Below are 14,673 nucleotides of genomic sequence, written 5' to 3' on the forward strand. Positions count from 1 at the left end.
ATGATATTTCAGTGAACTAACATAATCACTGAAATGAATACTCAACCTTTTATCTCTATTTAGCCAAGCTCGAAGGAAATCATCATTTCACTTCTATGTCCAGATAGAAGCTATAGATTCCATATCTATGACTAGCGCTCCCACTCAATTGCACTACCATGTTCCCAAAATATACGTATCACCCTGACCAAAAAGTAGGCTTAACTAACAAATCAAAGAACATGAATAATACTCTTGAGATTGAACCTAACCATATCAGGATTAAGATCATTTGATCTAGGATCAACTGGGTGATACTGAATTGAATAGATATTAAGGTAAATTTATCATTTCTAATCCAAGTTCAATTTTGGTCCCTTCCAATGCATACTCCATGCATCCAACCCAAGCTTTACTTTAACCAATGCCCTGGAAAGGACATAGCACTTATCCAAGGTGCAAGTAAACTATGTTGTAGATTATCATATCAGTTAAACCCTGTGTACTGATAAATCTAGGAATATATATTCAATCACACAATCTTGATTACTTTCCACTGTGCTGACGACACAATAAACAAGAATATCAATGTGATAAGGGTTTGGATGAATTTATAAATCAAATAAACATATAAATGATAACATGAACCAAATGACACACTAAATAAGTGATGAAAATACTTCTGTCTCTTTATTGATAATTAAGTGATAAAGATTACATTGAAATAGAGTTTTATTTAGGGCACAATGCCCAACACCTTGTGCCAAGCACAATTTGATGTAAAACACCACCCTAAGAACATTTGTACATATAAGGATCCTAGTTTTTCAGCCTTAACTCTTGTCTCGAGGAGACCAACCAACCCTATATTTTGTTGCTCAATCAATTGCTTGACTGACATTTGTTTTTGTTGGTTGTTTATTCCCCGGACATTCCATGCCATTATTTTATCCATTTCCAAGAAAGGGTGCTCCCCCTTCCAGTGTAAACTGCCTCATTCTCTTGTTCATGCATCTCATCCGTATGTGCATTGTCCATTTCTCTGTCTAGTTTCTGCAGTACTTGGAAAGGATTGCTGGCGCCTGCTGCTAATTCCCCTCCCTTTTCCTTAGGTTTCCAGCCTTTAACTACTGGCTGAAAACCTTCAGCATCTATCTTCACATCTTCTTTTCCTTGTTTCTGAGTATTCTTAGCAATCCATTCATGCTTTTGTTCTATTTTCTTTTGAAAATCCATAGCAAGGTGCCCCATTCCAAAGCAATGGCTGCACACTAACGACTTCCATTCATAGGTGACTGCCACAGAAGTTTTGCAACCTTTCTCATCTTCAAATTCAATAATCTTTGGATATTCTTGCTGCAATGAGACTTCTATAAGCACTCTAGGAAAACTCAGCTTATCTCTCCTTTTAGTAGCTTCATCCAACATAATAGGTTTCCCTATTTGTCCATTCTATTGAACAAGGATTTTCCCCCAGTACTCCAGTTCTAGATCATCCAAATATACCCAAATTGGCACCATTCGATAGTCTTCCCTCTCAAAATTCACCTCTGGATCGATCCCACGACTTCATGACAACTGGCCTCTTGTTAAAGAAATTGTATTCCCCCTTAAGAATCTCATCCCTATCTTCCATTGTGTTAAATCGGATCAAGAAAATCCCATACGAGACCATTCCTACTCTTTCCACTTTCTCCTTCCACATCCTCCTAACAAACCCTTCTAAGACTTGCAAAGGAAGATTAGCCCCAAGAACATAACAAACAATTGATGGCTTCCAAAATTCTACTTCCTCATGTATTTTTTAAACACTACCAGATCGCAAAGCAATAGGAGTAGCATTATTACTTTGCAATTGAACAGAGGCTCCTCGATTTGTTCCATGAGTAGTTTCCAGTAGAATGTCAAAATCTTTCTTGATTTCTTCTTGTTGCCTGATCGATCGAAGAGATGACCTAGGCGACAATGGCTCCTGGAAGAGATCCTGGCATTATGGAATTTGAATTCCGTGCTCTGCTTTGATTAGCCCTGATTCCCCATCTTCATCTTCATCCGAGATAATCACTGGTTCTATTCCAAGAATAGCATCCAGAGATTTGGTTTTCCTCACATCAGAACATGAATTCGGTCCCTTTTTCTTCTTGTTGATCGTTGTAACTGTTGGGTTTTATGCCCTAAATAAAACTCATTTCAATATAATCAGATTTACTTATTAATATAGATCAGAAATAACATTTAATGTTGCATGGTTCACATGATTTATTTCATGATTATATGTACATAATGTATGAATTCATCTGAAACCCTTTTCACATACTTGATCCTGTTTATTGTGCTGTCAACACATTGGAAAGTAAACATGACTATGTGAATAAAGTTTCCTAGATTTATCAGACATAGGGTTTTACTGATATGATAATCTACAACAGAGTTTACTTGCATTTGGAGAAATGCTATGTTCTTTCCAGAGCATTGGTTAAAGTAAAGCTCAGGTTGGATGCATGGAGTATGCATCGGAAGGGACCGATATTGAACTTTGACTTGGATTTATTAAACTTACCGTAATATCTATTCAAGTCAATATCGCCTAGTTGATCCTAGATCATATGATCTTAATCCTGTTATGATTAGGCTCAATCTCAAGAGGCTATTCGCGTTCTTTGATTTGTTAGTTAAGCCTACTTTTGGGTCAGGGTGATACGTACATTTTGGGAACACGGTAGTGCAATTGAGTGGGAGCGCTAACATAAACATGGAATAATAGCTTCTATCTGGCGAATAGTAAATAAAGGATGATCTCCTTCGAGCTTGACCAAACAAAAATAAATGGTGGAGATCTCATTTCACTTAGCTGAAATATCATTTATACGGGGTTAAGTGTTTTAAGGATAAAATACATTGTAGGGTGTAACGGTAATCTAATCCCTTTACAGTGTAGATCATTCATATAGAGGATCATTGATCAAATTAGGATTATAACAATGGATAACTAATGATGTGTCTATATGGTGGAACATATAGAGCATTCTATATACTGAGAGTGTAATTCTAAGTTCTATGCGTGGATTCAACGAAGAATTAATAAGTAAGTGAATTTAAGTTATAAATTCTTGTTCTGCTTATTGGAAGCTCAGTTATATAGACCCATGGTCCCCGCACTAGTTGAGATAATATTGCTTGTAAGACTCATATAATTAGTTTTGATTAATCAATTATAATTCTCAAATTAGACTATGTCTATTTGTGAATTTTTCACTAAGTAAGGGCGAAATTGTAAAGAAAGAGTTTTAGGGGCATAGTTGTTAATTATGATACTTTGTATGGTTCAATTAATAAATATGATAAATGACAATATTACTTAATAATTATTTATAGTTATTAAATAGTTAGAATTGGCATTTAAATGGTTGAATTTGAAAATTGGCGTTTTTGAGAAAATCAGATGCAGAAAAGATAAAACTGCAAAATTGCAAAAGTGAGGCCCAAATCCACTATGCATGGCCGGCCACTTTTGTAGGGTTTTCCCTCTGATATTTTCATTATTTTAAATGCCAAATAATTCAAACCTAACCCTAGTGGAATGCTATAAATAGATAGTGAAGGCTTCAGGAAATTTACACTTAAATTTTCTACTTTTTCATTCAGAATAAACTGAGCCTCTCTCTCTCCCTATCTTTGGCTGACCACTCTCTCTCTCTCTTCTTCCTAAAGATTTCAAAATTTCTTAGTGTTAGAGTAGTGCCCACACACAGCAAATGATACCTCAATCATAGTGAGGAAGATCGTGAAGAAAGACTTTCAGCAAGAAGGAGTTTCAGCACTAAAGAATCAGAGAAAGAGATCCAAGTTCAGATATTGATAATGCTTTGCTACAGAAAGGAATCAAGGGCTAGATATCTGAACGGAAGGAGTCATATTATTCCGTTGCACCCAATGTAAGGTCTACTAAACTTTATATGTGTTTATTTCATCGTTTTAGAAAGTTCATATTTAGGGTGTTAATCAACATACTTGTGAGTAGATCTAAGATCCTGGTAAAATAATTTCCAACAGTAACTTGCTTCCCCTGCCCTTTAGATCTCGTTTTGGCCATAGCCCCAGCTCGAGAGCTGAACGAAGAGATGTGTTGTTTGAGACATAAAATAATTATAATTTATTTTATTTTGTTGCTTACGTGAAAAAAAAAATATTTTTCATAAATATTAAATAATTTAATATTAAAAAGTAACCAATTTAAAATAACCGATCCAATCATACTTTTGCGAATTGGATTGGATTGGATTTGAGCTATTGTGCGGATTGGATTGGATCCAAAAAATAAAATCCGCAGTTAGTACAGATCGGATGCACTATGAGAAAAATAATGTGGATTGGATTGGATGAATATCCCTAGTTCCAGGTACTTGTTGCTGAAGAAGATGATCAGCATGAATTGACGAAGCCACCGGAGCTGGGGAAGACGATCGATGATGGTGAATTTTGTTAGAGGTTGTCGGCAATCAATTATGGAGAAATCACGAGAAAAGAAGATAATTTTTTTGGTTTTAAGATCGAATCGCAAAGGGAAATTGTTATTTAAAAAGTGATACTGGGAGAGAGATTCGGAGAGAGAACCCGAATTTGTTGGTTTGAGGAAATTATGGAATTTTTATAAGATAATTTCATTTATATATATTTTGTTTTTTCATATTTTAATCATTGATTTCTTTTGTTCTCATATTTTTTTCAATTATTAATTTGTGTCATAAGAAAATAAACTCCAATAATTTTTTCCGAAAATTCACCTAGCATAAACTACTAATTTTAGACCTTAATTTGGCATAAATCTCTATACCGTTCGATGATTATTGCACGTGGTTTGATAAGCAGAATCAATTAGCACATAGGCATCATTATTAAGTGTATGTGGCGACTAGTTTAAATGATTTGACCGAATAAATGAAAGCTTTTTCCATTTTTATAAAAATATTATGATAGTTGTTAAGCCATATCAGTGGTGCCAACACTTGATATGTTATTTATGTTACAATTTTTTTTAAAATGGATTTATGTTTCAATTTAATATTGTAACATATTTTAGTTTAATAATATCTTTTCTTGTTGTTGTTGATTAAGAGATCACTTTATAGTTGAGTGGCACTATTGATACTTAATATTGTTCATAATAAAGAAGTGCTACCAGGGTCGTTTTAGTCATTAACTTAGAAGTCATTGCCCTAATATTCCATTAAGCATAAGTTAGTGGTTAAAACTTGAAATAGTTTTGGTTTAATTATAATTGAAATGGACCAAATTGCCATTTAACACAAAAGGGCTAGCAAAGAGTGTGTGCAGTCCTGACCCAAGCACAAGCTATAAAGACCCAAAAGAGCTTAGATACTGAAACCACGTGACCTCGAACAGCTTTTGTCTTCAATCTATGAGAGAGAGAAGAGAACCATGCCAGAAGAAGACAAATTACGTTCGGGTCAGAACATGATGCTGGGTCGGTTGCCCGCAAAAGAAATAAACGAGGGTTATTTTCGTAATTGAGTGAAAACCCCCCATGTTGAGCTACATAGTAATAGTAGACTAGACTAGATAGATGAAATCCAAAATGGCAAAATTGAGGATTTTTTAAATCAAAGGGCTTTATTGTAAGTTGGTATGCATATAAGCCCATGCTCTTCTTCATTTTACTCTACGCATTCCATTTCCATCTCTCTCTCTCTCTCACACACACACACACACTCTCTTCCTTACTCACTTTCACTTTCATTCTCATTATCTCTCTCTAACAGTTGCAGCTGATCAGTGAGTTAATTTGTTTCCACAATGAGAGGGATTGCTTTACTGTCGGTGCTATTGTTTGCCACTTTCCAACTGACCTTGTCTATCACAGATGGTAAGCAACTTAGTTAGTTCACTTCAAAGGAATGTTTTCATTTTCTCATGCTCAAAATATGTGCTTTATGTATTATATGTATAGACACACACACACTTTGCTCAAAGGAAATTCTGATTAGGAAAATTAGAGGATGGCCAAAATATTCTCATAGTTATAAACTGAGGAGTTGGAGAGTTCAGGGTCAGCTTAATAAGAATAGCATCCGATGGTGACCGACCTTTCCCTTACATATTGTATGATTTGAATTTCACAACCGTAGATTTGTCATTTTTGAATATTGGTCTATCATTTATTGGCTTAACTTTGCTGCAAAGTAGTTAAATACACTTTGCTTTTTTGGCATAGCCAACTCTACAGGAGAAGGTTTTTTATGGTTTTCTATTCGGTATAGCCAACTAGTGTCTGTCTGTGTGTACTTGTACTTAATTTGTTGGCCTTTAATTGGCTCTTTGCTTTTTGCTCACTGCACATAAAAAGCTCACGTGGGTTGGTTTGTGAATTGTCACAAATGGTCCAGTCAGTCAATACTACAAAAGCTAGCTGACTAGGTCCTTTTCCACCCATCAACACCAAATATACATACAAGAAAATAGAAATAAAACCTTTGATACTTAACTTTTAAAAAAATCAACCGTCACAAAGAGAAAAAGAAAAGTTCAGCAAAATGTTACATAATTATGCTCAACCACATACATCATTAAATTAGTAAATAATTAAATCATGAAGTGTGACTCCTTATGGATATGTTATGAATGATTGTGTAATAATTAGTTGTAAGGTGTTGCTTTCTGAGCTATGTAATGTGTTACATTTTGTGTGCATTGTCAAAGGATCTGCAAACAAAATGGCTCATTCTTGCCAGAGCCTCTTGTTGTTTTGGTGTTGATCTTACTTTTACTGGAAGTTTTGTTCCTACTAATTTGTCTCTCTTTGATTTTGGATAACTTAAATGTTTGTGTTAACAGGATTATTGGATAATGGGAATTTCGAGCTGTCCCCAAAGGCAACAGAAATGAATGGGACAATTGTGAAGGGGCGTTACGCCATACCCAAATGGGAAATATCAGGGTTCGTGGAGTACATCAAGTCTGGCCAAAAGCAAGGCGACATGTTGCTGGTGGTGCCGGAGGGTGCGTGTGCAGTGAGGCTGGGCAACGAAGCCTCAATTAAGCAAAGAGTGAAGGTCAGCAAAGGCCAGTACTACTCCATCACCTTCTGTGCCGCGCGCACCTGTGCCCAGGAGGAGCGCCTCAACGTGTCTGTCCCTCCGGACTTTGGGATTCTCCCCATACAGACCTTGTATGGCAGCAATGGTTGGGATTGTTACTCTTGGGCTTTTCTTGCTCCTCTTAATGAGGTTGACATTATTGTCCATAACCCTGGTGTTGAGGAAGATCCAGCTTGTGGTCCACTTATTGACTCTATTGCTCTTAAGGCTCTTGTTTCTCCTAAACCCACTAGTGGTAAGTTTTTTACTTGGTGAAACAATTATTTTCTGTTCATATAACACATACTATTACTCACTTTGTCTTGATTAATTATTGTTTATTTTTTGTCCATCTAAACTTCTCTAGTGAGATGGGGATGGATGAATCTTCACTAAATACATGACTTTACTTTTGGTTTTTTGGTCTTTTACCACTTAACTAGATGTACTTTTGCTATCAACTGATTAGACAATTCTGTGTATTTTTCTTGAACCACAACTTTTTTTTGGTATGCTGTGAGTGTACCCATTCCCAATGAATATTTCAGTTCTTTCACCAATACATTAATACGATTGTCTCAAAAATGGTCCCAATAAGTTAATGTACCTATCCTTTTGTCCTAGCTCTACTCGGATAATTGAATCTCAAACTAAAAGTTCTTTTTTTTGGTGAAATTTCCCAACATGATTTCAAATTTCTGAAGGTTCAGCTCAATTCCATGGTTGTTGGCTCAAGAAATAAATCATTGAATTCATTCAAATCCGTAACCATTTAATTTTTAACATGTTGTGCATATGTAATGTACACATATTGCCAAAGTTTATGCCCCCATTGTCCCCAATCACATGCACAGGTTCTCTTTTCATCATTTTCAAAATTATAATAAAGTGGGCCACTTTTAGTGAGACATCAAACACTTCATATCATTTCTATATCTATATTTATTATAAAAAATCTTGAATTACACCATTTTTGTTTAATTTTGTTTTTCTTAATGCAGCAAACTTGATAAGGAATCCCAGCTTCGAAACAGGGCCATTCATGTTCAACACAACCACTGGTGTCCTAGTCCCACCAAACATAGAAGATGACCACTCCCCACTTCCATACTGGATGGTTGAGTCCCTCAAGGCCGTTAAGTACATAGACTCCGACCACTTCTCAGTCCCACACGGCAAGCGAGCCGTGGAGCTCGTGGCCGGGAAAGAAAGCGCCATCGCTCAAGTTGTGCGGACAATCCCCAAAAAGACTTACGTGCTGACCTTCTTAGTGGGAGATGCAAACAACGCTTGTGAAGGGTCAATGGTGATTGAGGCCTTTGCTGGGAGAGACACTGTGAAAGTGCCTTATCAGTCCAAAGGGAAAGGAGGTTCCAAGCCTGGCTTGCTCAAATTCGTGGCCACTCAGAGTAGGACTCGAATTATGTTCCTTAGCACTTATTACTCCATGAGAACTGATGACTTTTCTTCACTTTGTGGCCCTGTTCTTGACAATGTCAGATTGGTTAGCCTACGTAAACCTACTTAAACATGATCATCATGAGTGAGTTTAATGGCTTTGGGGAGTTATATATAAATTTAAATATATCAATATGTATGGTGAATCTTGATTTTGGGTTATGATTGAGTGGATACTTTTCTCTTGTGTTTCGCAAGAGAAATCTGCAGAGGGAAATTAGTGTGAGTTTTAGCATAATCTGAAAAATAAAAATAAGGGGTAATGTGTTACGTATTTATATATATTTTATATTGTGCATCATGTATACTAAAGGCGAAGGATATCAGAATAGTGTTATGATAGTTTCATTTTGTTGAGTGTTTTTTATGTAATCCTGCAAAATTTAAGTCATAAACTCGATATTTATTAATGATTTCCTTCACAAAAAATCAGCTTCTTAAAGGCCCTACTTTTCTTTCTTTTCGATATGTCTACAGAATATATAGCCGAAGTGAAAAATGAGGAGTTCAATGTATTGATTTTAGAGAAGAAATACTATTTTGGCCTTCATTTTTAGTTTAATACCATTTTGATGTTCTGAATGTATGATAATGATCCTCTATTTTGAAAAAAGACGGCCTTTTGGACCAAAAATATTTAGTTAAAATATCCTTTAATATAACCAAAATAATAAATAACTTTCTTCAAAAAAAAAAAAATATATAAATAACTGTTTGTAATAATACTGCTAATAATATTTGAAGTCATGTCTCTTGACATGTTTGTTGTCTCTCTACATTAGAGTGATTCTCAATTTTTGTGTGTAATTGTTTATTGGTGATTGTTTGATTGATCTTCTCTGTAATGGCTTCATCTAGTGGAGTGAACAAGGATATGGAACAAAAATGGAAAAATATATGTCTTGATGATGAGGAAGATAACGAGGTGGTTTATGAAGAGGAGGATGTGGAAGAACTCGAGTTTGACGATCGGTGGTGCCTTGTCGGTCGATTGTTAACGGGGAAAGTGTCGGACTTCATGATATTTCAAAATATTATGGCGGATTTATGGAAACTGGGGAAAGGAATGTATGTCAAGATCATTGAACAGAATCGATTCCTCTTCCAATTTTTTCATGAAATCGATATTCAAAGAGTGTTAACGGGAAGCCCATGGACGTATGATCGAAAGCAGTTAATTATTGAGCGGCTGAAACAGGGTGATAATCCGAGAACAATTGCACTAAATAAGCTGGATATTTGGGTGCAAATCCATGACCTTCAATCTGGATTCAAAACTGCAAGGGCGGTACAACAAGCAGGGAATTATATGGGCGTTTATCTGGAATCGGATCCGAAAAATTTTCAAGGTGTATGGCGTGAATATTTGCGGGTTCGAGTTCGTTTGACTGTTGACGTTCCACTCAAGAGGCGCATGAAATTCAGGAAAAAAGGTGTTGAGTCATTTTATGCTAACTTCAAGTATGAATATCTACCAACCTTTTGTTTTATTTGTGGTATAATGGGCCATTCCGAGCGTTTGTGTCATAAGTTATATGATACTCCATTGGAAGACATTGAAAAACCTTATGGTATAGCCATGCGAGCCCCATCAAGAAAGCAAAGCTTCCTCACAGCTTCTCCATGGTTGCGTACCAACTTTGCCGATCAACCACCAAGAGCCGACGATAACAATGGTGGTCCGAGCACCATTACTCCAAAGCCATCAACACAAGCTGATTTTGTGGGATCTCACCAGCTGCATCATAACACCCACGGCAATCAAGGCATTCCCATATCTCAATCCCATGATTCTAGGGAGGTTGGTCAAAGACTTGATAAGGTTATTTTTGATCCTATCGTTAATGTGATAGAGAATGATGCTATGTACATTTCTGATGTGGACATGGATTTGGTGGAATTAAAAAGGAAAAGAATGGAAAGTGCTATATATAAAGCTGCTGATGTGGCAAAGTCTAAGGAAGTGGACCATGATGATGAGCCCAATAATGTTCTTGTTCAAGATAATATTGGTTTTTCAAAAAATGGGAGTTCGGTGGGCCCTGGTTTCCAGGCCCACCAATCATTATGAATATCATAAGTTGGAATTGCCGTGGGCTTGGGAACCCCCGGGCCTTACAATTCCTAGTTGACATTTGTGTCAGTAAGAAACCCAAGTTCTTGTTCCTTTGTGAGACTTTGTGTAAAAAAGATATTGTGGAAAGGGTAAAAATCAAATTGGGCTTTGAAAGTTGTTTCTCTGTTGAAGCCCAAGGAAGAAAAGGAGGCCTTGCACTATTTTGGAAGATATCAAGTGAAGCCCATCTTTTAGGATACTCCAACAATCACATTGATATGGAGATTTCTATCACTGGGTATGCTAAATGGAGGCTGACCGGCTTTTATGGTGAACCCCAACGTTCACTCCGCGCAACAACTTGGAATTTGCTCCGTGACATTGCCGCTGAGTCGACTCTCCCATGGTGCGTAATCGGAGATTTCAACAACATTACTTCCAACGGTGATGTTAAAGGAGGCCGCCCCTACCCCGACACCCTCATCAACGGCTTCAATCTTGCTCTTTGTGACTGCCGCCTTGATGAATTGGCTCTTGGTGGTTACCAGTACACTTGGGAGCGTGGAAGAGGAGGTCCTGCACATGTTGAAATCAGGTTAGATAGAGCCTTTGCTACTCATGAATGGTTCTCTATTTTTCTTGAAGCTAAGCTGTCCAATTTTGATTATACTTCCTCTGATCATACACCCCTGCTGCTTGAACCCGACCCCACTATAAATTTCAGACCAGTCCGTTTGTTTCGTTATGAGAACGCATGGGGCCGTGAGGCTTTGTGTGGGCAGTTGGTTAAAAACTGCTGGGATGAAAATATACATGTTTCTCTTGCTGAAAAAATTCATATGTGTAGTTTAATTTTAACTGAATGGGGATATGAAATTACTGGAAGCTTTAAACAGAGATTAAATAAAAGCAAGAAAAAAATGAGCCATCTCAAGTCGGCTACTGGCCCTTTTTCTACTGATGATTTTTCTGCAGAACAATGTAATTACTTTGAGATTTTAGCTCAACAAGAGATTTATTGGAAGCAGCGATCAAAACAATTTTGGCTACATGCGGGTGACAAAAATAGTAAATACTTTCATGCTACTGCAAGTGCTCGTAAACGTAGTAATGAAATTGTTCAATTGCAAGACAGTGCTGGTAATTGGAAGAACTGGTCTTCGGGGCTTGATCATGTTATTGTTGACTATTTTTCCTCTCTGTATAATGCCGAAGGCATCACTTGTGATACTGTTGTGAGGGGCATCAATTGCTCTGTGTCTAATGTTCATAATGAGGCTCTTTTGCAACCGGTTACTCCTGAGGAAATCAAGCAAGCTCTATTTCAAATGCATCCTGACAAAGCACCAGGCCTCGTTGGTATGGGTCCTGGCTTCTTTCAGCAGCATTGGGAAACTGTTGGTCCTGATATTGTGCATCTTGTTACGAATTTCTTTGTTACTGAGGAACTTCCACCAAGTATAAATGACACTCACCTCGTGCTGATTCCTAAAAAGAAGAACTTTACTACTATGGGTGATCTGCGTCCTATTGCCTTGTGTAATGTCTCTTATAAAATTGTGGCCAAAGTTCTTGCAAACAGGATGAGAGGCATGATTGATCTTATTATCTCTCCCACACAGAGTGCCTTTATACCTGGTAGACTTATCTCTGACAACATTATGGTTGCTTTTGAAGTCATGCATTACCTTAAGCGGAAAAGAAGAGGTAAAAAAGGCTTCATGGCCTTGAAACTTGACATGAGTAAGGCATATGATCGTGTCGAGTGGGACTATCTGAAAGCTGTTATGGTCAAGATGGGATTTGCTAGTAAATGGATTAATCTTATTATGAAGTGTGTTACCTCTGTCAGATATTCTGTGGTTCATAATGGTCATATCTTGGGGCCAATTATTCCTTCTCGTGGGATTCGTCAAGGTGATCCATTGTCTACTTATCTGTTTATCATTTGTGCTGAAGGTTTTTCAGCTTTAATCAAGAGTTATGAGGCTAACAGAATCATACAAGGCTGTCGCGTGGCTAATGGGGCACCTTCTATTACGCATATGCTCTTCGCTGATGACAGTTATCTTTTCTGCCAAGCCACATCTGATGCCGCTGGTAGTATGAACAGACTTCTTCACACTTTTGAGCTTGCTTCGGGACAGCGTGTTAATGTCACCAAGTCTTCCATCTTTTTTAGTCCTAACACAGTAACTTCGGTTAAGGAGCAAATCACTTCTATTCTTGGAATGGCCGAAGCAACTGCTGGTTCCTTCTATCTGGGGCTTCCAAATATCATTGGGAGGAAAAAAACGGTGATCCTTGGCTTTCTCAAGAACAAAATTGTTAACCGAATCAACAGTTGGGATGGTAAATTTCTTTCTCGTGCTGGGAAAGAAATTTTGCTTAAGACTGTCATCCAATCTCTCCCAACGTATGCCATGAGTGTTTTCCTTATTCCTTTGGGTATTTGCCAAGACATTGAGAAAATTATGGCAAGCTTTTGGTGGAAAACAAAGAGTTCAAATGGACAAGGTATCATCTGGATGTCTTGGGATCGTATGGCCGCACCTAAAGACTCTGGGGGTATGGGTTTTCGACATCTCCATGACTTTAATCTTGCTATGTTAGCCAAGCAAGGCTGGAGACTTCTCTACTCTCCTTCTTCTCTTGCTAGTCAGGTGTACAAAGCTAAATATTACCCTCGTACTGATTTTCTACATGCTGAATTGGGTAATAATCCTAGTTTTGTCTGGCGTAGCATTTGGAGTGCACAGCATCTGGTTCGGCTAGGAGCTAGAATCAATATTGGTACTGGTCTTTCAACACATATCCTCAAGCAACCTTGGCTTCCTGACTCTGTCAACCCCTATGTCTCTACTACAGGACCGGGTCTCGATGGGTATATGGTAAGCTCTCTCTTTGATGTCTCAACTCGAAGCTGGGATGTCTCTCTTGTCCAGGATATGTTTAACACACGGGATGCGGCTCTCATCCTTGGAATTCCTCTTAGCTCTACAGCTACTGAAGATTGTTGGTCTTGGACTGGGGATAGAACAGGCAGCTACACTGTCAAGTCTGCCTATGCTATGTTGCAACTTCAGAAGACTTCTCGGTCTGGGGAAAACAATTCGGGATTCTGGCACAAACTTTGGCACCTTAAAATACCGCCAAAAGTGACAAATTTCATGTGGAGAGTAGTTTCTGATGCTCTTCCTACATGCCTCCAACTGGTTACTAAGTGTGTAAGTATCTCTCCCACTTGCCCTGTTTGTCAACTACATGCCGAAACTCCTTCTCATGTTCTTCTCAACTGCCCGCTTGCTCTAAGCTGCTGGCACAAGGTTGATTTGATTCCTTTAGCTGATTCGCAAGGCACTATTGGTCATTGGCTTTATAGTGTGTTTGCTAATTATGATGATGATGTTATTTGTCGTGTGGTTATGATCTGCTGGGCTCTTTGGAAAGCAAGAAACACCTTAGTTTGGGACAAAAAAGCTTCTTCTGCTACTCAAATTCTCACTTCGGCTTGGGTTACTCTTGATCATTGGCGTAAAGCTCAAGACAAAACATGTTTATTATCATCCTCTCTTTTGCATGATGGTAGTAACATTGAGCAATGGATACCACCTGCTTCTAATACGATCAAGATCAATGTTGATGGCGCTATATTTGAGAAGGAAAATGCCTATGGGTTTGGAGTGGTTGCACGTGATTCAACCGGCCAAATAATTGATTTTATTGCTAAATATTACCATGGGGATTACAAGGCGGAGGTAGTTGAGGCTTTAGGGGTTAAGGAGGCCCTTAGTTGGATCAAGAATAAAGGGTGGAATACAATTGAGGTAGAAACTGACAGCTTACTCACTGTTCAAGCAATTTTTAGTACACAACAAATGTCTTCGGTATTTGGTTTGGTTACTAATGATTGTAAAACTTTACTGTCTTCTTCACCAAATACTAGTTTACGTTTTGTTAAACGATCAGCAAATCGAGTGGTACATTTTGTGGCTAGACGCTCTCGATTTTACTCTGATCGTAGCATTCTTGAGAATAATGTTCTAGCTGATCTTCAAGCTATTTTGTAATTAGAATGCTCATTTC

General features: G+C 37.7%; 2 protein-coding genes across 2 annotated transcripts; both read left to right on the forward strand.

Moving 5' to 3' along the window:
• The first annotated feature begins 5,626 nt into the window (after positions 1-5,626).
• LOC115722837 (protein DUF642 L-GALACTONO-1,4-LACTONE-RESPONSIVE GENE 2) lies at positions 5,627-8,888 on the forward strand. Its single transcript, XM_030652178.2, has 3 exons — positions 5,627-5,863; positions 6,832-7,329; positions 8,075-8,888. The coding sequence occupies exons 1-3, from the start codon at positions 5,794-5,796 to the stop codon at positions 8,599-8,601; spliced, it is 1,095 nt and encodes a 364-aa protein (XP_030508038.2). The 5' UTR covers positions 5,627-5,793; the 3' UTR covers positions 8,602-8,888.
• A 1,710-nt stretch (positions 8,889-10,598) lies between these two features.
• On the forward strand, positions 10,599-14,657 carry LOC133031275 (uncharacterized). Its single transcript, XM_061104745.1, has one exon. The coding sequence runs from the start codon at positions 10,599-10,601 to the stop codon at positions 14,655-14,657; it is 4,059 nt and encodes a 1,352-aa protein (XP_060960728.1).
• Positions 14,658-14,673: the final 16 nt, after the last annotated feature.

This window comes from Cannabis sativa, chromosome 9 (genome assembly GCF_029168945.1).
Source record: "Cannabis sativa cultivar Pink pepper isolate KNU-18-1 chromosome 9, ASM2916894v1, whole genome shotgun sequence".
NCBI classification, from domain to species: Eukaryota; Viridiplantae; Streptophyta; class Magnoliopsida; order Rosales; family Cannabaceae; genus Cannabis; species Cannabis sativa.